This window comes from Ruditapes philippinarum, unplaced genomic scaffold (assembly GCF_026571515.1).
Source record: "Ruditapes philippinarum isolate M1 unplaced genomic scaffold, ASM2657151v2 ctg239_1_1_1_1, whole genome shotgun sequence".
Taxonomy (NCBI): Eukaryota; Metazoa; Mollusca; class Bivalvia; order Venerida; family Veneridae; genus Ruditapes; species Ruditapes philippinarum.
In genome coordinates this window covers 577,968-601,557 of record NW_026858173.1, presented here as the reverse complement: position 1 = coordinate 601,557, position 23,590 = coordinate 577,968, and the positions used below count along the sequence as shown (strand labels likewise).

The window sequence follows — 23,590 nt, the reverse complement described above, 5'->3', positions numbered from 1 at the left end:
ATATTCCCCATTAATATATTACCTGCCTTCTAGAAAAACTAACAGTGCGAAGAAAATGGCTTGCCGTATGCTAATATACAATTTTAACCATATGCGGTTTATTTCAACTAGTAATTTGTTTATAATATTTGACGAGCTAAGCCATTTTCAAAACAAACAAATCTATTTTTATAACACATTTTGTAGTTTCAGAGAAATATCGTTATTTTCATTTCTGAATTTTTTACACGTTATAACCAAATTCAAAGGACAACTATGACTTATATAACGAAAAGACTCGCATAAATATGTCGGTCATTTATAAAAAGCAAAAGTGCTAGTGTATTGGTTTGCCATCAACTATATTAAACAATGTTATTCAAAAAATTTAAATCCATATTTTCAATCCATGTTTTTAAAATCAAAGAGTGAAAACATGTGTCTTTGACAAGGTATGCAACATACAATTTCGTGTTTGAAATGTATTGTTTAAACCTATTATTAAACGCAGAAGAATATAAACAATGCCGATTTTCGAACATTTTACCTTTTTATTTTGATAGCGATTCAATGTTTTATTATTTTTTTAGCTTAATTTTGAAAAACAAAAAGTTCAAATAAGAACAATAACTATCCCAATATCAGAGAAATGGAACTTATTAATGACGTTGAAACTAAGAATAGACGAGCCAATCTAAAAACTGATTAGAAAAAAAAGAATCCAAAATACTTAATCTAAGAGAGAAAGAGAAAATGTAATTTTTAAAATTTTGGCTGATATTTGAGTTCATTGAATTTTATATTACTTGAACTACTTGCTTTAATATTTTTGACTTTTCTAACATATGCATATTAAAAGAGTTGATAGTTTGGGCATGTTAGAATGACCAAAACTAATGTTGATATAATTACAATTTGGGAATTTTCATACATAATCATTTCTCTTTGATAATCTATGTATTTTAATTCCTAAAGTTTTCCTGCTAAGCAATTATTAAATGCACAATCATTGCACTATCAAATATGCATTCAAATTGGTATACCTTCGTTTGTTCTAACCATTTTTCTTTAGTTACATCATCTGAAGAAATAAAAAAGTGCATTGATAATACACTGAATTAGTTATTTGTGATTTTCCGTTTAGGTTCAAATGTTAGAGAGCCTTTGAATAGGTCTTTTACATAGACATTTCCGTCGGACAGCGCTCTTGTGTTTTTAGTATAAAAAAAGCCTGGAAATGCAGTAATTCAAGTTTGGAAAGCTCACCGTAAAATCGTGTTTACTAGCGGAATGATATTTGACTACCATTATGTTATATTGACATGTATTAGCCTTTAAATAAATGCCAGAAATTTTGGATACTTGTTTGAAACCCGATAGCTGAATACAAGTATAACTTTGCAATACAAAGGGTATAATGTTTATCTACAAAAACTGGAAAATTTTACAAAAAGTTTTAATTACGATTCCTGACTTTAAGGTAAATATTGTACGAAAAACATTTGATGCCAATGATCTTTTTTAATCATAAGAGATTTTTCTTCATTCAGGATCTATGTTGGAACTACGAGTGTTATAGTGACCTAGAGTTCTATTCGAACTTAAACAAAGTGTGACGCCAACATCATTATTCTAAGACTGAGCTATGGAAATGTTCTCAATGATCAGTTATTATCTGAAATGACATAGTAGTGAGAATTTCCGTTTCATAGTGTCATAACAACAGATAATTGAACGATATTTATTAAAGCCAAGATGAAGTTTAACTATCCCTAATTAATATAATATAACTGATCTTTCATACTATATATCAAAATCGGCAATTTCTAATAAAAAAGAAATGCTATTAGTTTTATTATAAAAATTACCGGGTATGTAGTTTATAGCTTAAATAAAAAAGCATCCCATCTTTATAGTCAAATGCATAGATGGTTATTCGCGTGACTTGTTTGAAGTCAAAATAAGCTAATTGAAATAAATAATTGTCAAAGATTTTAACAAAGTAAATGCCATTATGAAAATTTATAAACAAAAATGAAATATTCAATTATTGCATATAAAAATAACCAAATGTTGGATATAATTTATTATTATTGTTGAATATACAGGTAAAATATCACAAAGGGGAGACATGAATACTTACTTACCTGTTACTTGGTAAACTTCTAGCTCTTTCACAATCATCTTCCCAGAATTAATATCAACAGTTTTTGTTTTTGGTAGAGAAGAATCTTTTGCACGGCTCTCATAGGCGTTGTTAATATGCATCGAACCATTCAAATATAGATCATCACCTGTAACCTCTGAGGCAGTCTTATTTTTAAATGTTAGAAGATCGTAATCTCCAAATGTTCCTCCTCCAAATGCAGGACCGTATTTTGCATAGCATGTTATCGCTACATCCTTCTTGTCTCTCTTAATTGGAAAAATGACACATTTTGCATCTGCGCTGTCATTCTTTGTAAAAAGGAAAGCCTTATCGTCTTGTATTGTCCGTTTTTTCGCAGGTGAACTCCAATCTTTAGAAGTATAGCCGCCAAAGGTTGTATTGTAAACGCCATACAAGATTGTGACTGTAGGACCTTTTGCATCGCATTTTCTATGAAACTCATCAACGTTTGCCTTATTTTCTTTCGCTTTGTACAGACGAATCAATTTCTTGTTTATTCCTGCTTCTTCACTTAACTTTTCCTCAATTTCTTCTACAACTGATTTAGACACACTCATGTTTGCTGAAATAATGTATTACAAGGCAAATTATGCGATACGTCTTTAAAACGAGACATCTTATTTTAGTTAACAGGCCGGTTAACCCAGTAAGTAGACACTTATTCTCACGCGAATTGTGAAATTGATGTCGCTGCACACTCTGAACATAATCGATTAAGAAACACTTGCTTTTTGATAGCTAACGTGCAAAAAGTATATAATGGATTGTTTTTATTTTATCCATAGACTTCATTGATAACACATTCGATACCAAAATTTTATGAGGGAAGCTATTGGAAATGTAATGTTCGAGACTGTCACCATTTTGGATTATTCGTATTTGAGCTAGTGTAACCCCAAAAACCTATACAATTCCGGCAAAAAATTAATTTGTGCAGGAGTATGTATGTCCTCTTATCTGTTTTCGAAGCTTGACCCACTTGAAAAGGCTGATCTTTGTCATATGTCGAATGTTTTAGAACTGTCGCCAAAATTTACTGGCATCGGTAATGTACGCGACTTGTAAATTAAGTGCCGCACATAACTGAAAATAACTTAGTAATCTAAGTCGTTTATATGTTTATTTACAATTAAATACTTATGCTACTATAGCCAGACTTATCTTTCTTATGATAAATTCTAAGAATTAACCAAGATTCTATTACTTTGACAGCCTGTGCCAGATGATGACTTCAGCATGTAATGTTCGCTACTTAAAAATTTGTACGTTCTATGCACTATTTCCCAAATAAGGAATTTTTAATGAATGATTTACATTTCGAGGGATATATAATAACCAAATCTTAAAGAATTGTGCCCACGAATCTTTTAATATATTTATATACACATATGTCTGTAATGTATGCGACTGTAATGTTCAATACAATAAAAATGTAACATGACTTTAGTATACTTAATTTTCAACTAACCAGGACTTAAACTAGTCATTTTTGTGTTATACTTAATCATAGATGCAGCATAAATGTATGCATCCTTTGTATTTTTACAGTTATAATCAAATTTTCTTAATTTTGTATAAGTAAGGCTTTAGAATCTATGAACTGAATATCAGATTCTAGTAACAACAAAAACAAAGATGTAATACGTTTAATATTTATTTTCTTCCAAAGCCAGAACCTGTCTGCAAGGTTTTCTTACTGAAATTGTTTAGATATAGATTATAAGTGATATGCCTTTCATAATAGGTATTGTAATGTTCACTACATTTCGTATCGAACATTACTGAATTATTCTGATGGCAATCTATACATTTGTTAATGTTTTCAGCGATTTTGCTTTTGTTTTGAGGAAATATTCCATAATTATATATTGTTTAAATAAAGTAAATAGGTGTTTGTAATTTAAATGCGTAAATATATATGAGGCAATTTTGTTGATTATCATCTAAATCAGTTTCAAACCCCAATAACGTTTCACCGCGCTAGTGAAAAAACTACTATTATAAACATACATATAATAAATGAAAATATTATCAGATACTATTAACATAGTTGCTGACATGTTTAAAATATATCATGTACAATATTATACACATGATAGCGTCTACAACATATAACAACGATGTATCAAACATTACAATATTAGTATCGAACATTACACGCAGATCTTGAAAATTTTCTTCATCTCTACAGTCATAATATGGTTAAATCTGTATTAGAAATAAGTAGCAATCACACTTACAAGTGTAGAAGAGGAAAAGACAATGTTGGCTCTTTGTAATTGAAATATTTTAAAGTACGTAGGAAGCACATAATAATTAACAATTAAAATACATTTTATCTCAATATTGGCTAGTAAGGTGCCCTTTTTGAAATGTTCTGTTCAAATCTTAAAATTTGATGTAGCATTAATAATATCAAAGGCATGAATTGTAATATATGTATTGTTATTCTGTACGCTGCATATATGCCCACGATCTCAGTAAATATGTTTTATGACATTGACATAAGGACAGGTATGTAACTTCTTATGTATGCCGGATACATAGTTATACTCGTAATTAAATTCGTTTGTACAATATTATTTACTCATGCTATTAACTCAAGCTTAAATGAACACACTTAATAATATTAAGTTTAAAAAGTTTAAACTTAAAAAATGATTGTATAAAAAATGATAATAATAATAATAATAACTATTACTATTACCCACAACGAATATTTTTACTGGATTACGTAATGTCCGAGACAATTGATGTTCTGTCAAAAAGACTCAAAACTTTAGTCATGTATTTTGTTTGCAAAGTTTTTTTTCGTCACGTTATCATTATTGAAGTAAGGTTTAAACAAAACATAAGAACAAATAAATGGAATCATACAATTGAAATCAATCATCAAAAATTCCACATTTTAAATAAACGTACTTTTGTAGAATTGCGTTTTATTGCGATAACTTTGCAAGCTCAAGAAAAAAATATTTCAAGCGTTTCATAGTGAAATATTTTGTTATTTTATAAATGTAATGAATATATGGCAAAAAGAAAGTTCTCTGAAGTGGATATGTTTAATATTTCTTATGAAATTCGGAATGTTAATTAATAAACTGGTAGTAGCGTACATTACAATAGGATACATTTTACAACTAGGGTTGCTTCTTTCAGAGAGTAGTACTCGCAAAGTATTTGGTTGATGTTCAAAAAATTTCACAATTGTCTCATTTAAGGGTTCTACTTTACGAAATCTTCAAAAATAGGCCCTATTAAGGAGATCGATTTTTTCGACTTTTGATCTGTCAATTTCGCAATTCTTATGAGAATCAGTGAGAGCGTTGGACAGTAAATCGAGCCACCCATTGAAAATGTTCGCAACATTATGTGTTAATAGTTATAATAGAAGATATGTATATTCAATGGTGTCCTGGTGATAACTGTCAGAAAATTTCATATAATATCAGAAATAAAGCAATGAAGCAAATATACATCAGTAAGAAATTAAAGAAATAAAATATTGGCTTACATTAAGTTGTAAACTATGAAAGGAATTTGAATTGTAAAAATAGGACTTACAATCAATTGCAAATAAATAAACACGTTTGATTTAATTTACTATATAAATAGCACAATGACTAGCTGGATTACATGAAATTGTAAAGAACTAACGCAATTTTTTTTAAATACAGCGAAATGGTGTACAACAACCACAATACGTTTTTAAGCCAAACTAAATGGGGTTAATGGAAACACCGATATTCTTTCTATAAGAAAAACATTAAAAGTTTTTGAGAAAATGTAGAAATACATGTCACTTGCTGCTTTATACAGTGGGAAAGGAAGCTGACAGTAAGTTGAAATCTGTTGAATTCTCACAAAGTAATGCGAAGACAAATGACATTATTCAACCAAAATTCGATTTTAGTCCTGAGAAAAAAGTCATTCACGAATATGAAAAATTCCATTTGAATAACCAAAAGTCAAGCCAAGGAATCGAATCGTAATTTGGATTTCAGATACTGCTATTGAAAAATTCGTTAACAATGACAAGAAACAGCGAATACGTGAAAAATATCAAATAAAATGACAGTAAGATGTAGCTGTAACCGACGAGGCCAAACGTCGCCAAAACAAAGTCTGAGACCGCAACCATACGTTTTTCGACGAAATTTTCCGGGGGCGCAATCTGGCGCAGTCTATCGAAGAAAATCAATAAAACTCGATATTCAAATTGTAGGAAATTTCATCACAAGGTCATTGCGCAGTGTTTAAAATAGAGAAAATAAGAATCCCTAAAGAAAGTATGCCGAAAATGTTGAGATAGAGAATACATTGTTGATGTCGGGATGGAGAAGGTTTATCCGGTGAGCGAGGAAGTGTATCTTGGCGAGCTTTAACGAGAACGGTGATCCCAATTTTTTCCCTGTTTCTGTTATCATATTCTAACAATATGTCTATATGAAAACCCCCGAAAACGTCCATAACTGTCAATGTTACTCCCCTTAGTAAAATCTATGTGTCGTTGAACATAATCTTATTAATAATTTTACTTCCTTGAACAATATTTAACCTCGGACAGTAAGTAACATGGTTAGTATTTTTTTAGTTTCTTTTTCTAGGAAATGTGGTATCTACAACGTTTCAATGCTTATATGCCTATAATCATTTAAAGTCCGCTGATAATGATTGAACAATGGCATAGAATAGCATCATGCAAGTAAATTATGTTTGGTGGATAAATAAACACCTAAAAAGTGCGGTAAACGGAAACTACGCCGGTGCGTGTTCTTGTTTCCTTCTTGTCGCTGACGGTAAATACCGAAAATGAGCGAATAATTACGTTTTTGTACGATAATGTAGTAGGCGGGAAAATGGGCGGAGTTTATTTTATCTCCTATTGAAAAATTGGTGTACACTGGATAATGCTGATGGTTTGACAATGTAAAACTAAGGAATGTCGGCCTATACACGAACAATGAGTATTCCGCATGTTAGGATGAACAGTTGGTATTGCTACTATCAGAGAAACAGTTAATGTTTTGTCGTTTAACAAAATGCATTTTGTTGAAATACATGTTTACAGTGTTAAATCGGCACACTCAATCCAAGATTGCAACATTGGAGTTTACATACAAAGAAATACAATTGTATTTTGTCCTTAAACAAACTGTTCAACTCAGATCAACAAGGCTAGAATTTTGGCAACGAATAGCCTCCATACCATTGTACTATGCAGATTTCTTTAAATCGAATTAAAGTAACATTTTCTCTAGCAAATTCAGTAGTATTTCGATTTGCGTTGTAGCAAAAATAGTAATGTTCGTTGCTCTTACTCTTCCCTGAAACGTAAAGGAAACAACCTGTGGGTCATTATATTTAGGGCATTAATGTTATATCAATGCAAGACATTTGTATTAATTTAGCTTCCAAAACATTATAATTAAATGTTAACACTTTAGAATGGTGTATAACCTTTTTCGTGCATTAGCATGTCCAGGAACGGGAGGGTGTATTTAAGCCCGAGCTTGTTTCTGCAGACCTTAAAGCTTGAATAAAGATGCATTAGCGCTATTCTGGCCGGATTTGGTAATTTTGCATTTCGATATTTGTTTTATATATAATAACTTAAAAAATATTATCATTTTTATAACAATTATTTTGTATTATATTCAATTGAATACATGTAGCTGTAAGCGACATTCAATATGTATAAAATTAGAAATTATAATCGATTGTTACCCCAGATAAAAGAAAAAAAAGCGCAGTATATGAATTCATAAGAAAAGGACGCCATTTGTCAAAATTCCATTAAAATGTTCTTTTTTAATTCATACCCGTGTTTTGGGAAAACAGAATTCACACAAAAGTTATACCATTAGATGCGGAATTTACCTTGGAATTAAATGGTATAGCATTCAACTTATTTGGAGTGTATATAAGACTGTAAGGCCGCTATATCATTTATACGCTATCAGTGGTCCGCGTCCGTCATCCGCGTCCGCTACCGATTCGCTTATCAAAGTATACGTTGAATATATTCCTCCGCTTCCGCGACGGTATCCGCGACGTTTCGCAGGATGCGCGATTTTTTACGGACGCGGACAGTCATGGACAGGCATGGTCACGACAAAATGCCTCGAACGAAATTACATACTTATCGATTTCGAAAGAAAATACTAAAAAGCTCACCAAAATAGTAAGTTTATGATGCACCAATGACAGATTAAAAAAAACAACATCGGGTCTTCGGTTGCTAGAGAGATGTTATTCAAAAACCTAACTGATATTCAATGCTTTTCCTTTTTCTTTTTACCTAATGCTTTGATGTTACGCTTGGATTTGGATTAAGAATGAAATTATGTCATATTCTCCAAAAAATTATCCTCTGTTCGCTATACTATAATTAAAAGGATATAGAAAATAATCATTCGGATATAATTGATTAAATATAAAGTCTTGCGTGTGATTATCACGGCACTGCCCAAAAACTGTGTCTTTATTTAGCTGTGCATAATAGTTACACGCGTGGTTTCGCGTAATTATCCAAGGACACCCGTCATTTTATAAATTGTTAAAACTATTGAACACAGGTAAAATTCAAAATTACATTTTCAGTTTCATGGTTAACGCTGCTTGAATAGTCAGTTATCCTGTGACCCTTAATATCTATTAATATCCTTCGGTATCTATGGGTAATATTCAATTTATTATAGAAGAGGGAGACAGTCTTATTTTTCAAGCAGTTTTTTTTATAGAATCCCTCATATTTATCATCATCAGTTACTGTTCAATTGCCATAATAACAGTCTATGTTTTGAAATACAACTACTGTATCTCAGCTTGACAGTGAAAAAAGGAAAAGCATGTGACTTTACAGGAACCCTTGCTATGAGAAACAGAATGTAGAATTTTGAGCGTTAATTATCGTCATTGCCCATTATCCTTATCGTATGTCTGTGCTTGTTTCATATTTTTCTGAAATAAGAAAGTTCACAAAATATATATATGAGCCGCGTCACGACAAAACCAACATAATGGGTTTGCGACCATCATGGATCCAGACCAGCCTGCGCATCCGCGCAGTCTGATCAGGATCCATGCTGTTCGCTTACCAACTCTTTACAAGTAGAGAAACTGATAGCAAACAGCACGGATCCTGATCAGACTGCGCGGATGCGCAGGCTGGTTGGATCCATGCTGGTCACAAACCCATTATGTTGGTTTTGTCGTGACGCGGCTCATATGTTGACTGTGTTGTTTTAATGTACTATGTAAATTCTAATGTAGTATAGGGGACGGTTTGGACTTTAATCATGCAAAGGGTTACATAGCAATCCCTTCATTGCAACAAAATCAGGTGAACATCCCAGCATTCACCGGGAAGGAGGAATGGAAGGTGTGGTTCTGTCGTTTTGAGGCCTTAGCTGCTAGATACAAGTGGGATGAGGAGAAACGACTGGATCAGATGTTACCAAAACTCCAAGGATCGGCAGCAGAATTTGTTTTTACCCAACTACCAAGTAGTGTACATTCGAATTACAAGGAGTTAACACAGGAGCTCAACAATAGATACCGGGTCATAGAGACTGCAAAGACGTTTGCCAGTAAATTTGCTAGGAGGACACAGAAGGCAGGGGAAACAGCGGAAGAGTATGCTGCTGATCTGAAAAGACTGTACGATAAAGCGCACCAGAATAGAGATAGGTACACAAGACAAGAAGATCTGCTGCGTAAATTTATAGATGGACTTAATGATGATGAGGCAAGGTTTCATGTAGAATATCATAAGGAACCTAGTGAAATTGATGAGGCTGTGTCACAGGTGGTAAACTACGTCGTAAGAACATAGTAATAGATAGGCACCATGAAAGAACAAGTAACAGATGGGAACACGCATAGCATGAGAAATTGTGGAAATGGAAATGAAACTGAAGGAAGTGGTAGAGACAAACAAGAGTCGAGACAACGTTAGGAAAGATAGCAAATCGGACGTAACTTGCTTCAACTGCAGACAAAAGGGACACTTTTCGAGAGATTGCCCAAAGAGACGACCAGGATATGGGAGATACGATGGTCGTGTGGAGGCCAAGGGAGAGACATTGATAGGGGAGACAAGGGTAATGCGAGAGGTTTTTATAACGCCGGTTCGTCTAACAGTCCTTTAAACTAGAACGGACCTACCTTTGTGGCCATAGGGAGGTCCAAACTAATGGCCAAAAGAAACGGGATGACGGTTCCGCTGAGAAACCATTGGCGCTAAGAAGGAAAGCTGGACTATGTGATGGTATTTATATAAGAGGCAGCATTCAAGGCATTGCAATTGTCCTCACATCCTCAAAGATAATTAAAGAGATAAAGTAGCTAATTTGTTAATTCGCCATCAAGAAATTTTCTCGAAGAATGAGTGGGATATAGGCCTTACTAAATTAGCAGAACATCAACACAAGCAATGCACGCCCACTCAAGCAAAGACCAAGGAAAGTGCCATTCGCATTCGCAGATGAAGAAAAGGTAGCAATAGAAGACCTGAAAGCAAAAGGGGTGATAAGGGAGAGCACATCGCCATGGGCATCTCTGATTGTGCTTGTTCGCAAGAAAAACGGGTCAGTTACACCATGTGTTTAACGAACTGGTTGAACCAGACGGATTTCCAATGCCTCGTGTACTTGACTGTCTGGACTGTGTGGCAGGATCGACACTACTCAGCACCTTTGACTTCACTAGCCGTTATTTTTAGATCCCGGTGAAAGAGGAAGATGTCCAAAAGACCGAATTTGTGTGCAAATTCGGACAATATGAAATGTCTAGAATGCCATTTGGTCTGAACAACGTGGCCCGTACGTTCCAGAGGACAATGGAAATAGCTTTGCAGGGATTACAATGGGAGACCTGCCTCATCTATATTGATGACGTCATAGTGTTTGGCACTGACATAGAGGATCACATTAATAAAGTAGACAAAGTACTACAGAGATAAGGCAAAGCGGGACTGAAACTGAAACCAGAGAAGTGTGAGATGCTACAGAAGGAGGTGACATTTTTAGGACACGTGGTATCAGGCGAGGGGGTATGGCCTAATCCCATGAATATAGAAATATCTTAAACTGGCCGAAACAAAAGAATGCCCGTAGAGTTAAGCAGTTTGAAGCTTTGGGAAGCTACTACAGAAAATTCGTAGAAAACTTTGCGAAGCGTGCCAGGCCTATGGTGGAACTTACTTAGATAGGAAAGAAGTTATAGTGGACAGCTGATTGTGAAAGATCATTCCAGGATATAAAATCCGCATTAGTGAGCCCAGATGTGATGGGGTATCCGTTGAATGATGGAAGAGAGTTTGCAGAATTTCATAACCTCAGACCCCTTTCAAAATTACATTTTATTTTGTTCCGCCCATTGTTTTCTCGTTTAGGGCAAAAGCATTCTTTTACTTGGGGACCATACGCCGCTTTTCATGGAATGGCACTGCTGTGTCACATTGAAGATTCCGTGATAACCGCCGTATGAACACATCTGCGGATGTTTCTAAATTCAAAATTTCACCATTTTCGTGTTAAATGTTGAATTCTACTTAAGCCGGTGCTAGGGGGCGTGGACGGTAACTTCTACTTTCCATTACCGACCATGAACAGGCTCAATCAAACCGATCCTGCAACATTTTCAATTTTGTCGTGTTAGACTTTCTTTAGGAATTCTGTTTTCCACTATTTTTAGATGTAGACGGCTCAGACTTGGGAATAGGCGGAATTTTTTCACAGATGCAGGGGGGGGGGGGACGTGAAAGAGTTATCGGGTATGCAAGCAGGGCATTGAACAATGCCGAAAGGAATTATTGTATTACTAAGGAAGAACTGCTGGTAATACGGTACTTTGTACAGTACTACCGCCAGTATCTCTTGGGCCGCAGGTTCCGGGTCCGAACAGACCACAGGGCGCTGGATTATCTTTTTAAGTAGAAGGAACCACGCGAAAAACGGCAAGGTGGTTAGAAATACTGACACAGTATGATTTCTGGATTGAATACCGACCAGGGCACAAACAAGGCCATTGTGATGCACTCTCGAGATGTGAAACTCCAAAGGACTGCCAATGTGCAGATGTCGACATGATGGAACCGCTGAAATGTGGGCCATGTAAGAAGTGCCAAAAGAGGGCGGAAAGCATGATGTTGGATGGTTCATATGCAGGAATAGTGATGGCTCAGCCTGAAGCCTCAAGTGGTGAGAAGGAAATCACTGAAGAAACAAAAGCAGTGCGCAGTGCAAGGCAAGAAGGTAAGGACATATTAGTGACACCCACGACTGACAGAGAAAAGCTGCCTGAACAATGCATACAGGGAATTTTGTCAGGCTATACCGTGGCGGAAATTAAGAAGAGTCAGGAGGACGATCCAGATGTCAAGGTGGTGCTAGAGGCAAAGTCTGAGGGGAAAATGCCATCAGACCGAGACATCGCTGCAATGAGTCCAGCAAGTAGGCATTGTTTGTTTCTTGTTGTATGATGCATTAGAGGTCACTGACGGAGTGTTGAGAAAAATCTTCAAGAAGCAAGATGGTACAGGACAGCACTACCAGATAATAGTACCACAAAAATTTAAGAAGCATTTGCTCTTCCAAATGTATGATGCACCAATGGCCGGTCACATGGGAGTCAAAAAGACTACAGAAAAGCTGACCCAAAGGTATTTCTGGTACTAAATGAAGGCAGAAATGTCTATATATATCAAAAGATGCGACATTCTGCTTAAGCCGGTGCTAGGGGGCGTGGACGGTAACTTGCACTTTCCAGTACCGTCCATGAACAGGCTCAATCAAACCGAGCCTGCAACATTTTAAATTTTGCCGTGTTGGGCTTTCTTTAGGGATTCTTTATTTATCTATTATATGTGCTGCAGACAAGAAGCCCATGAAGACTCCAAGAGGTCCCCTTAGAACAAATAGGACTAGAGCACCTTGGGACGTTTTCTTGTTGCTGGGTCATGTGGGGGTTGCGTTCATTGAGCGCCGCCTTTCCTTGTTGATCTTGTTTATCATATTTTTGGCGATGGACTACATAGGACCACTCCCATGCACACCTCGAGGGAATCGCTATGCCTCGGTAATAACCGACCTGTTCTCGAAGTACGTCGAAGTGGTAGCTTTGGCAGATCAAACAGCTGAGGCATGCACTTGGTACGTTGTGTCCGAGTTCATACCCAGGTGGGGATGTCCAATCACCATTCATACTGATCAGGGGAGGAATAAGGTTTTTCAGGAGATGTGTCGAATGCTAAAGGTAAAGAAGACCAGAACGACAGCAAGAAATCCCAAGTGTAACGACAAGTCGAAAGATGGAACAGTTCCCTTATCAAAATGCTCAAAGCTTATATAAGTGTCAAAACTGAATGGGATCTGCATTTAGGATGTATTGCTGGAGCGTATAGGGCTACGCCCCATGAGGCAACCAAGATGACCCCCAATTTGTTGGCATTAGGCCATGAGGTAATGCTACCATCTGAATTGGTGTTCAGCAGCAGAATACAAGGTGACATCGAGTCCGTAACATCATATGGAGCTTATGTTGACAAGCTAAGGGAAAACTTACAACAGGCACATGCATTGGCACGGAGGCACCTTAGGAGGGCCGCTGAGCGAAGCAAGGAGATTTACGATGCAAGGGCCATGATCAACAAGTATAAGGAAGGCGACTTGGTTTGGATTCTACACGAGTCAAGGAGAGCAGGGTCAGCGCCAAAGTTGGAAAGGAACTACAAGGGACCTTTTATAGTGACCTCATGCCTATCAGACGTCACCTTTGTGATCCAGATGGACCAGAATGGCTACAAGAGGGTAGTAAATCATGACAAGCTGAAGCCATATGAGGGAGAAAAACCCCCAAATTGGACAGTAAAACTACAGAAGAAACTTAAAAAAGATTAATCTGAAGCATTTACATATATACATACAATACGTGTACAGATATATAAGTATAATAAAGATATTGATACTTTTGTTGTGTTTTTATGTCTTTTGTATTAAACAAGGTGTTACACTAGGTCTCAGCAGTTGTAAGGGAGTGCAAACAAATTGTGAAAACAGATCAAGGATAAAGTGCTTGGTATAGTATTTGACCAGTGAAGACTTTCGCTCAGTCGCCGGTTACCTGTGGTAATTTTTTTTATTTCAAGTCGTGATAATGCGCTAACGTGATAATTTTTTAATCAGCTATGGAACCGCGTAAGTTTTGTCGTCCATGGGGCAATTCGTCGGTGTGACCGACAATGCTGAAGAAGACATTCCAGCATTATAGTAAACCCGCGTGTGGTCTTTATTTATTTTCAGATGACAGATCGTATGGTTCTGGCAGCTAAAAAGAGAGGACGGGCCTAGCTGTACCATATAGCTGCAGCCAGTGCATGTTTCATTGCACGAGTCAGGAACAGTTTGATCGCCATCTTACGAACTATGCCTGGCACAAACAGAGAGGGGGCGCCGAAGTAAATGTAAGACCACTTGTTAGTCCTGACCCTTACATTGTAGGTAAAAAGGACATTGAACAGCTGACCAAAGATGAATCTTTGAAATACTTTTTAGGTAGGGCTAGAACTCCAGCATCTAGTCCAGGGCCCTCACATGTCGAGACTTCAGCTAAGAAGGCACCGGAGACTGAGTTAGACATATTGGCGGAGGCGGCGAAGGAGTTCGTGTTGGATTATACTGACGAAGAAACATTGCCAACAGAGAAGGTTTTAATCGAGCTGGAGGTGGATGGTGTCGGTGCAGAGGAGGCGTTGGTACCGCCAGAAGAAGCGTTAGATCTGCGGATAGTTGTACCGAGGGAAGAGTCAAGCAGTGAGGTAAAATAGATAAATACAGAATCCCTGAATAACCAGGAGGCAGTAGGGAAGGAAGATGAGTTCAGGGACGCTGGAGAGTCAGTTGATCGAGTTGGGACCAGGAAAAGACATCCGACAGTGTCATCGGACTCATCTAGCAGCTCGAGTGGTTCGAGCACATCGGATGAATCTTTTAGGTCACAGGAACTTATGACTACACTTGCGACACTGGTGAAGCAGTGCTCGGATCTGGTGAATAGGTCAGTGGACAGAGTGGGGGATATGGTGAGAGGATTGACGTATTCACTAAAGGGAGTTACGGAAAAAAATGGAGGTTTTTAGTAACAGTTTGAGTAAAAAGAGGTGCAGAGGAGGTGCAGAGGATCCAGGTGATGGATTACCGGAGAGGTTAACGAGGGGAGAGAGAGGAGCAGAAGCAGGAGCAAGAATGAAGCAGTAAATGATAGGATGGGAGGCAGCAGAGTCTGGATTGGAGAGGAGGGCAGGGCGACAGAACAGGTAGGAGCAAGAGCAGAGTTCGGGATGAACGGAGGCTAGATAACGTCAAGGAGCATATAATGGAAAGAATCAACTTGAGGAGTAGAAGTAGAAGCGGTAAACGGATACGCAGAGGGAGAGAGAGGGAGTTATACAAGGTCATCAGGGAGATTGTAGTAAGGGCGGTGGTGAACAGAATTATAGGTGTAAAGAGGGGAACAGAGATACAAGACGAGACATGCAGCAACAGAGGCTTGACAGGAGTTGAAGAGACAGGAGCAGAGAGAGAACTGGAGATAGACGGGAGGAAATGCGACAAGATAGAAGCAGAGGCGATGTCAGGAGCGGAGAGAGATAAAGGTATTAGACAGGAGCGCAGACACGTCGAAAGGAGGGACTGAGATCATATATATATATATATATGTTATATAGCTGTTGATGTATTTGTCTGTATATATGTATGCATATCTGATTTTTTTTGTTTATTGGTAATAACATTTTTGAACAGTAAATTTCTGCAATATTCACAATTCTAGGCATTTTCCAGTTTTGATATGGCAACATGATTGAAAGTATTGCATATCAGGTAGGTGGTTGCCTTTTATCTGTATGGACATTTAAAATATTTGACACTTACTGTTCTGTCGCATATTTTCAGTAAATATTTTACCCTAAGTTAATGTTGTATTTACAGCGGCCATGTTGTTCCGGTCTCATTTTTTCTCATTTGACGTTATTTGTTTGTGAGCGCTATTTTTAGCTCAAAAGTTATTCACCCGCCAAATTTGAATTGATAAATTTATTCAAAGGTAATTATAGACATTCTTGTGAGGCAACTTTATGAAACAATTATTCATTTCTGTGTATTTACATGTATAAAATTATGTATGTATTTGTCGCAACGTAATACAGTTGGAAGCCTGACATTGTTGGAGACCCTTTGGCGCCTCTTCTAACAATGTTGGAACGTCTAACAGCGTTCGTTGGGATGTTGGATTGTTGGAAATTGCAGGGGCTATATATAGGCGTGGTCGACCATTTTGGGGCACTTCCACATTTTCAACTTTTAAGAGCGCCACATTCTTTAGTATCTTTGAATTTTTCAAAGTTTAATTAAACTCTGAATCTTTATTTCTAGGGAAACACAAGTACAGGTAGATAGCTTGGTTTTTTTAATGCATCTGGTGCTCATTTGTTCATTTTAAAGATAAATTTTTGAGTTTTGTAGGCGCTTGATATAATATTAAGATAGATATAAATTTTATTAGATTTAAATACTTAAGCATGTTGTAGATTCTATATTATAAATTTCTGCTTAATAGTTATAAGTGTTGGTCACACATAGCCCCCACGCGGAATTTTGTCAACGTGTTTTTCTTTTAGTTTCGGGTTTTTTTTCTTTTTTTTAACGAGTTGCCATAACTGAACGTGTTATTTCTTTATGACATTCAGTGAATCTACTTCAGTACATTTGCTTCAAATAAATTTTAAAATGTCAGAGCAACTTATTTATTGTCCAGTCATAATTAATATTTTAATCTTTAGTTTGTGGAAGTCACACCTCTCCCCATTTTATCCTGAGAATGCTGTAGACCGGGAAGGCATTACAGCTGCGCACTGGCAAGCTAGCAAACGTACACATTTTTTTAAACGTCATCGCCGTCTGTTAGCTAGCCAAGTAGCCCCAACCTCCTACATCTGAACAGCAAGCAAAGCAAGATACCTCACAGCGCTACCAAGTGGCCCAGACTGGAGTACTCCGGCTCGTAACAATATGTTTGATAAATTCAAGCATATTTAAATTAACATATGTATTTTAGCAATTGAGTAAAACCGTTTAATTTAATATAATCTACAATTGATTTATAGGATTAAAAACTATTTTATGTATCCTATACTTAAAGTCAACAGTCTACATTGTAATATCAGAAAGAAGGCATCTGGTTTCATCATCTTTCGTAAAGAAGAAATGAATTTCTGTTCCTCTGTCAAATTATGAAAATTATTATTTATCCTAGTTGCATGTAAAAATAACTCATTTCTTTTATCATCAAATAATAAAAAACTTGAAAACTTATCTCTAACTAAATTGACACAAAACGGACAAAAGCGTGAAACCCTCATAACCACCAGTATCGTCTCTTAAAGGTGCCCCTTTCGCTCTAAACTTGGCAAACGCTGTTCTGACGCAATTTAAACATTATAATCTTACAACATGTTTCTGTACACTAAACTTGTTTAAGTCACTTATTTTTTCTCAACTTATTGTCACCTCTTCCATTATAACTAACATCTTTATAAAAAAATTATATTTTCTAAGAATGTTATCTTAATATCATTATTCAGCTAAGTATGAACTTTATCATTTAAAGCTTTCATGAATCTAAATAGTTCACGTATTCATCACCATTCATCTTCTAAAATTCTAATTTCTACATCTGTAATTACTTATTGTATCCAAATGCTAATACACTCTTTTGTTCAATCTGTTATTATCCATATTACTTATTCTTAGGCCAAAAACAAATTGTTTGTTTAGGGTTACCTTCCCAAAATTGCTAGGTAGGGTAGGTAGGGATTTTTTTTTATTTTTGTTTTCAAAATTTGTCGTAAGTTCGGAGTGTTTTCTTGCACATGGCAGTCTTTCCTACACTACTGTCATTGCCTGACTTTGTATTATCATATTTTATCATATAAACAATAATTATGATTAAAATCTGCATCGCTTTAATGCCATTTAATCTTATTTCAATATTGAATAAAGACAATATACCCAAACATGTGTTAATTTTGATGTTTGTTTGCTACAGGCACTGCTTTAAAGTTTGACTCTAACCTGAACAGCAAACAGTACAGTTTCTCATTAGCTTGCATGGTTGCCATTCTGCTGATCTGAGTCTACGTTGGTTGCAAAGGGCAGATCAATCCTCTGCTAGCATAGTAGGAGTTAAGCACAATAAAAAGGCTAAAATGACTTGCTGTGATCAGGGTTTCAAAGTTTTAGTTAAAAAATCTAGACTTATTCTGTTTTTAACTATTTGATATCCATGCATTAAATATTGCACATTTCATTGAATTAAAAATTGTAGTGCTGACATTTTGAAGCTTTTACAGTATTACAAAGTGTATATTTTGACACTATGGTACAATTTAACAAAATCTATAAGTTTTAATTGCACTGTTGATTCACTGGTTCACATAAAGAGTGCAAACACTTCTTTTTGTAAAAAGACACCGTTGTCAATCAAATACTGTTTATTTTCTATCTGATACATGTATGTCAACATATCAAATTCCGGAAACAAAGTGATCCCTCGGAAGCATGAATCACAACAAAATAACGTAAGAATTGCAGACTCGGTTTGATTGAGTCTGTACATGAGGGATAATGAATAAGTGCAACATTTCTCACGCCCCCTAGCACCGGCTTGAGCGGTACTCAATCTCAACACTTAATAGTGCTGGCATTAATGATCCCGAAGGACCAGAAAATATAACAACACTGAATAGTCATAGACAATAGTCAAGCTTTTTGATGGATTTGCATTTCGTAGATGTCATTCAAAGTGTCGTCTAAAAGTATCCATGGCCCATCTGAAAAAAGCAAAGATTAGATCTCAAGAACACATGGAAAACGGGATACATTTGTGATGGTATGAAACAAAATGATGCACAGTACAGAGTCAGACTCCAAGTCCGGCTAAAAATTTGTTTCAGTATGCAAAAGAGGATGAAAAATTATACTGGAAAAGCTTTACACATCAAAACAGCTTTTCAAATTTTTAAATATTAAAAGCAATGAAAACAAAATTAATGAAAGATAGAAAATAACAGACTTGGTTTTAATGCATTTTTACATATCAAAGCAGTATTAAATGAAAGGAGTATAACATGCATGCTGTTCATAGCCCCTTAGTAGCACCACGTTCAGCAGCATTTCAACTGCATGACTCACAACAGCAGGTGTCAAGTGCCGTGTGGCAGCCGTAAAAAGTTGCCCCGTACTTCACTTCAGTGTTGTTATATTTTCTGGTCCTTCGGGATCATTGATGCCAACACTACAAAGTGTTGAGAATTGAGTACCGCTCAAGCCGGTGCTAGGGGGCGTGAGGGATGTTGCACTTATTCATTATCCCTCATGTACAGACTCAATTAAAACCGAGTCTGCAATTCTTATGTTATTTTGTTGTGATTAATGCTTCCGAGGGATCACTTTGTTTCCAGAATTTTGTACTTCACAACAGCAGGTGTCAAGTGCCGTGTGGCAGCCGTAAAAAGTTGCCCCGTACTTCACTTCAGTGTTGTTATATTTTCTGGTCCTTCGGGATCATTGATGCCAACACTACAAAGTGTTGAGAATTGAGTACCGCTCAAGCCGGTGCTAGGGGGCGTGAGGGATGTTGCACTTATTCATTATCCCTCATGTACAGACTCAATTAAACCGAGTCTGCAATTCTTATGTTATTTTGTTGTGATTAATGCTTCCGAGGGATCACTTTGTTTCCAGAATTTTGTACTTCACAACAGCAGGTGTCAAGTGCCGTGTGGCAGCCGTAAAAAGTTGCCCCGTACTTCACTTCAGTGTTGTTATATTTTCTGGTCCTTCGGGATCATTGATGCCAACACTATAAAGTGTTGAGAATTGAGTACCGCTCAAGCCGGTGCTAGGGGGCGTGAGGGATGTTGCACTTATTTATTATCCCTCATGTACAGACTCAATTAAACCGAGTCTGCAATTCTTATGTTATTTTGTTGTGATTAATGCTTCCGAGGGATCACTTTGTTTCCAGAATTTTATAAGGGGGTTGCGTTCATTGGACGCCGCCTTTCCTTGTTGATCTTTTTTATCGTATTTTAATCTGTTAACATATCGAGATAACTGAACAGGCCTGAATAAAATTTACCCCTAAGTGGACGGAATATTCATAGACAGAAATGCCAACATGCGGCGGAGATGCGCTGTTTCCGCGTGCTGGACCCAAAAATGTCTTTTTCGAAATAGGAAAGCCAGAAAGGATGCCTCGATGGGTTGCTGGAAATTTTCCTTTCAAAAAATGAAGGTACTGTCAAAGATAAATGGTGCTAATTTGGTCGAAGTTTGAATTTAATGTCGGAGTCAATATTAAAACACAAGCTGCAAGCTAACAAGACAGATTTTTTTCATTAACACGACATTGCTGAGAGGCATTAAAGTCTATGTTCAAGACGGACATTGTATAGAGTCATTTTTCCGCCATATTGCTTGTCATACCTACTAGTTTCCAATAGCGTGATATTCATTGGTCCGCAATACACAACGAGCCAATCAAAAAACGTATAACAAAAAATGACCGATCTAAATCGTCTGAGCGTTTTACGACAGCGTCTCAAGCGTTCAATTCGCATTTATCCGCCTTTGAAATTCTCTATTCGCTAACGAATATATTTTTTTGCTCAGAAACGGAAAAAAATAGTAAGGGTAGGCGCATTTTTATAGGAAGGGTCGGGTTACCCGAAACAGCGTATTTTTTAGGCCTTAAATACAATAAAATTATTAACATCTCTACTAACTAGCAATTGGTGGTAACTATGTCGGCGCTATTTTGCATGTACCGCCATACCCCAAATAGCTGCGCCATATGCAGTAACCGGAAATATCACGTTATCATATCACTTTGAAATAGAGGATATTGAATGAGTGTAAGTTCAATACTGAATTTATTGCACGAGTTAAATAAATCATATTATGCGAGCCTCTGGCGAGCATTATTATCCAACGAGTGCAATACATTCAGTAATAAACTTACACGCATTTAATATTCTATTAATCACATACCCAAAATAAAGACCGTTTAAAGTGAAATAAGAGTCATTTTTCATTGACGCGCTATAGTAAAACGCTAACTTTTAGCGCGTCTTTACACTATGTTTGTATAACGCTAATGACGTCACGTCAAAATATATGCACGGCCGTGCAATACCATATTTACGGAGTCGCAAATTCGGCACGGGTGTGTGATAAAATACATTATGTGACATGAAATACGACGTCAGCTGAGTCATGGACTCGATCTTTATATGTTTGAGATAACAAGGGAACACAATAACCACTGGGCTGGTTAGATTGATCAGGTGGTAAAAGGTTTAGGCGATAAATAATGAGCTTTTATATAAGAATTTCTGACACACCTTTTTGTCGATATTGATTGTGAACAGATAATGAAAAGACTGACGAACACTTCAAACGGTATGCTTTTGTTTTAATGCAAAATTAACCTTCATGCCTAGCGATTTTAAGAGAATTGACACCGCCATGTATTAATGCATATTGTGCATACAACACGCATTCATCCGGATATGACACTGATAATTTTAATCTGGTTAAAACATAATTCTTTAATAAATGGGATTTTTTTCAAAACAAACAAGTATAATGACAAGAATCTTCTGTTTGTTGGTTAATAAAAGTATAATTGTGTAAGAAAGAAAGATAATTATTTGGCACAATTCATTTTGAAAACAAAATGTTAAATTCAAGTATGTTTTGGTTAAATATAATAAAACCAACGGCTCCACAATCACGGGCAGTTTATACATTTTTTCAACTTGTTTAACATTAAAACATTTAAGAAGATTGCATGAACCTTCAGATGAAGACACATTTAGACGCAAAATTGATTTCGGAAATTAAATTATACTATAATACATATTTCAAATAAGTTTGATTAAGTATAAGATCGTACGCATGATTATAAAGGTGATACCGTTATTACGTCGGTCCGATATAATCACACACGTGCTCTATTCTTCTAATACAATTTATACAATTCAGCTCTATCTGATCTTACTTTATTGATAACCATTAATGTTTTAACTTGTATTCAATTTGTTAAGATAATGTTATTCTAAATTAAGGAGAAATGATACATCATTGTGTGTCTATTTACATCCCTGACAAAACAAAACAAACATGCATAGCTTTTATCAATATTTAAAATCACAACTGTCTTAAACACTAAGCGTAATTACAATTATCTAAACAGATTAAAAAGTTCTAAAGCTTTTAAAAAAATATTTATCAGAACAAAACTTTAATTATTCATATTGATGGTTGTCATGATAAAAATTTCTACAATACATCCATCCTTTTAAAACATTCCCCTTTGTTAGAAAATTAATGAATTTCCACAAAAGTTATACCATTAGATGCGGAATTTATATTCAAATCAAATGGTATATAATTTAATTACTTTAGAGTAAATATAAGACCGCACATGTGATTCAAACGACACTACCCCTAACCGTGTAATAATTAAGCGGCCGCTGATATACTAATCAAAACTACAAGCGCAATTTCATACTTTACAGGATAATTCAGTTCCAAGTCTAGTTGTGCATATCGTCAGTATTTTCCAATTCTTTGATTTTTTTTAATGTAATGGCCCTTTAATACTGTTTATCTTCAAAGTTTGTCCAGACTTCTCGTTTGATACCACTTAAGCAATTACAATGAAACTAGTATTTAGTATTTTACATAACAAATCACGAAAATAATCATATAGATGTTTTCGGAAAGTGTGACATATCTTTCTCTAATTTATAATCAATTGTCCAAAAAAAACAAAATATCATTCATCATATAGATGTTCATTCTAAATCACTTAACATTCTATCAATTTCTTTTAAGTAATATTTTAAAATAATATCCAATTGATACATTTCTATTGGTTTTATCATTTGTTTAGAATGTTGAACTTTTCCTGATACCTACATGGTGATGATAATTTTTCTAAACTTTTAAGTTAATGGCCGCTTAATGAAGTCAATATGTGTTTTTTTAAACTTTTAAAAGTATAAAACCAAACAATTACTAAACGATGTTACAAAAAGAAAGAAAATGTAGTACCTCTATATATTTTCCATCTTAAAATGTCCACCAAACCAACAGATCGCTACCGAAAAACGTTTGTAAATTTAATAGAACTATTGTGAATAAATCTAATCATTAATTTTGGATCTTATACTTTATAGAACAGTATTTGTTTAGATATTAATTAAAACAAAGAAGTACCGTTGGATTACTACTCGTATCAGTATATAAAATCTAAGAGCCATTCAATGACACGCATGTCTATATTTTTTTTTAAAAATTGACATAAAAAATA

At 35.7% G+C, this 23,590-nt stretch overlaps 1 protein-coding gene across 1 annotated transcript; it reads right to left on the bottom strand.

Moving 5' to 3' along the window:
• Positions 1-962: 962 nt before the first annotated feature.
• On the bottom strand, positions 963-23,404 carry LOC132752397 (uncharacterized). The gene is made up of 3 exons (XM_060742717.1): positions 23,332-23,404; positions 2,127-2,711; positions 963-1,060 (listed from the first exon to the last, which is right to left on the bottom strand). Exons 2-3 carry the CDS (start codon positions 2,704-2,706, stop codon positions 963-965), a joined length of 678 nt encoding a protein of 225 aa, XP_060598700.1. The 5' UTR covers positions 2,707-2,711; positions 23,332-23,404.
• Positions 23,405-23,590: the final 186 nt, after the last annotated feature.

Bases quoted from the DNA above. Each gene is read 5' to 3' on its own strand.
- LOC132752397 (XM_060742717.1), bottom strand. From the start codon at position 2,706: ATGAGTGTGTCTAAATCAGTTGTAGAAGAAATTGAGGAAAAGTTAAGT. The intron at 1,061-2,126 runs GTAAGTAAGTAT...TTATTTCTTCAG, and splicing joins AGAAGTTTACCAAGTAACAG to ATGATGTAACTAAAGAAAAA.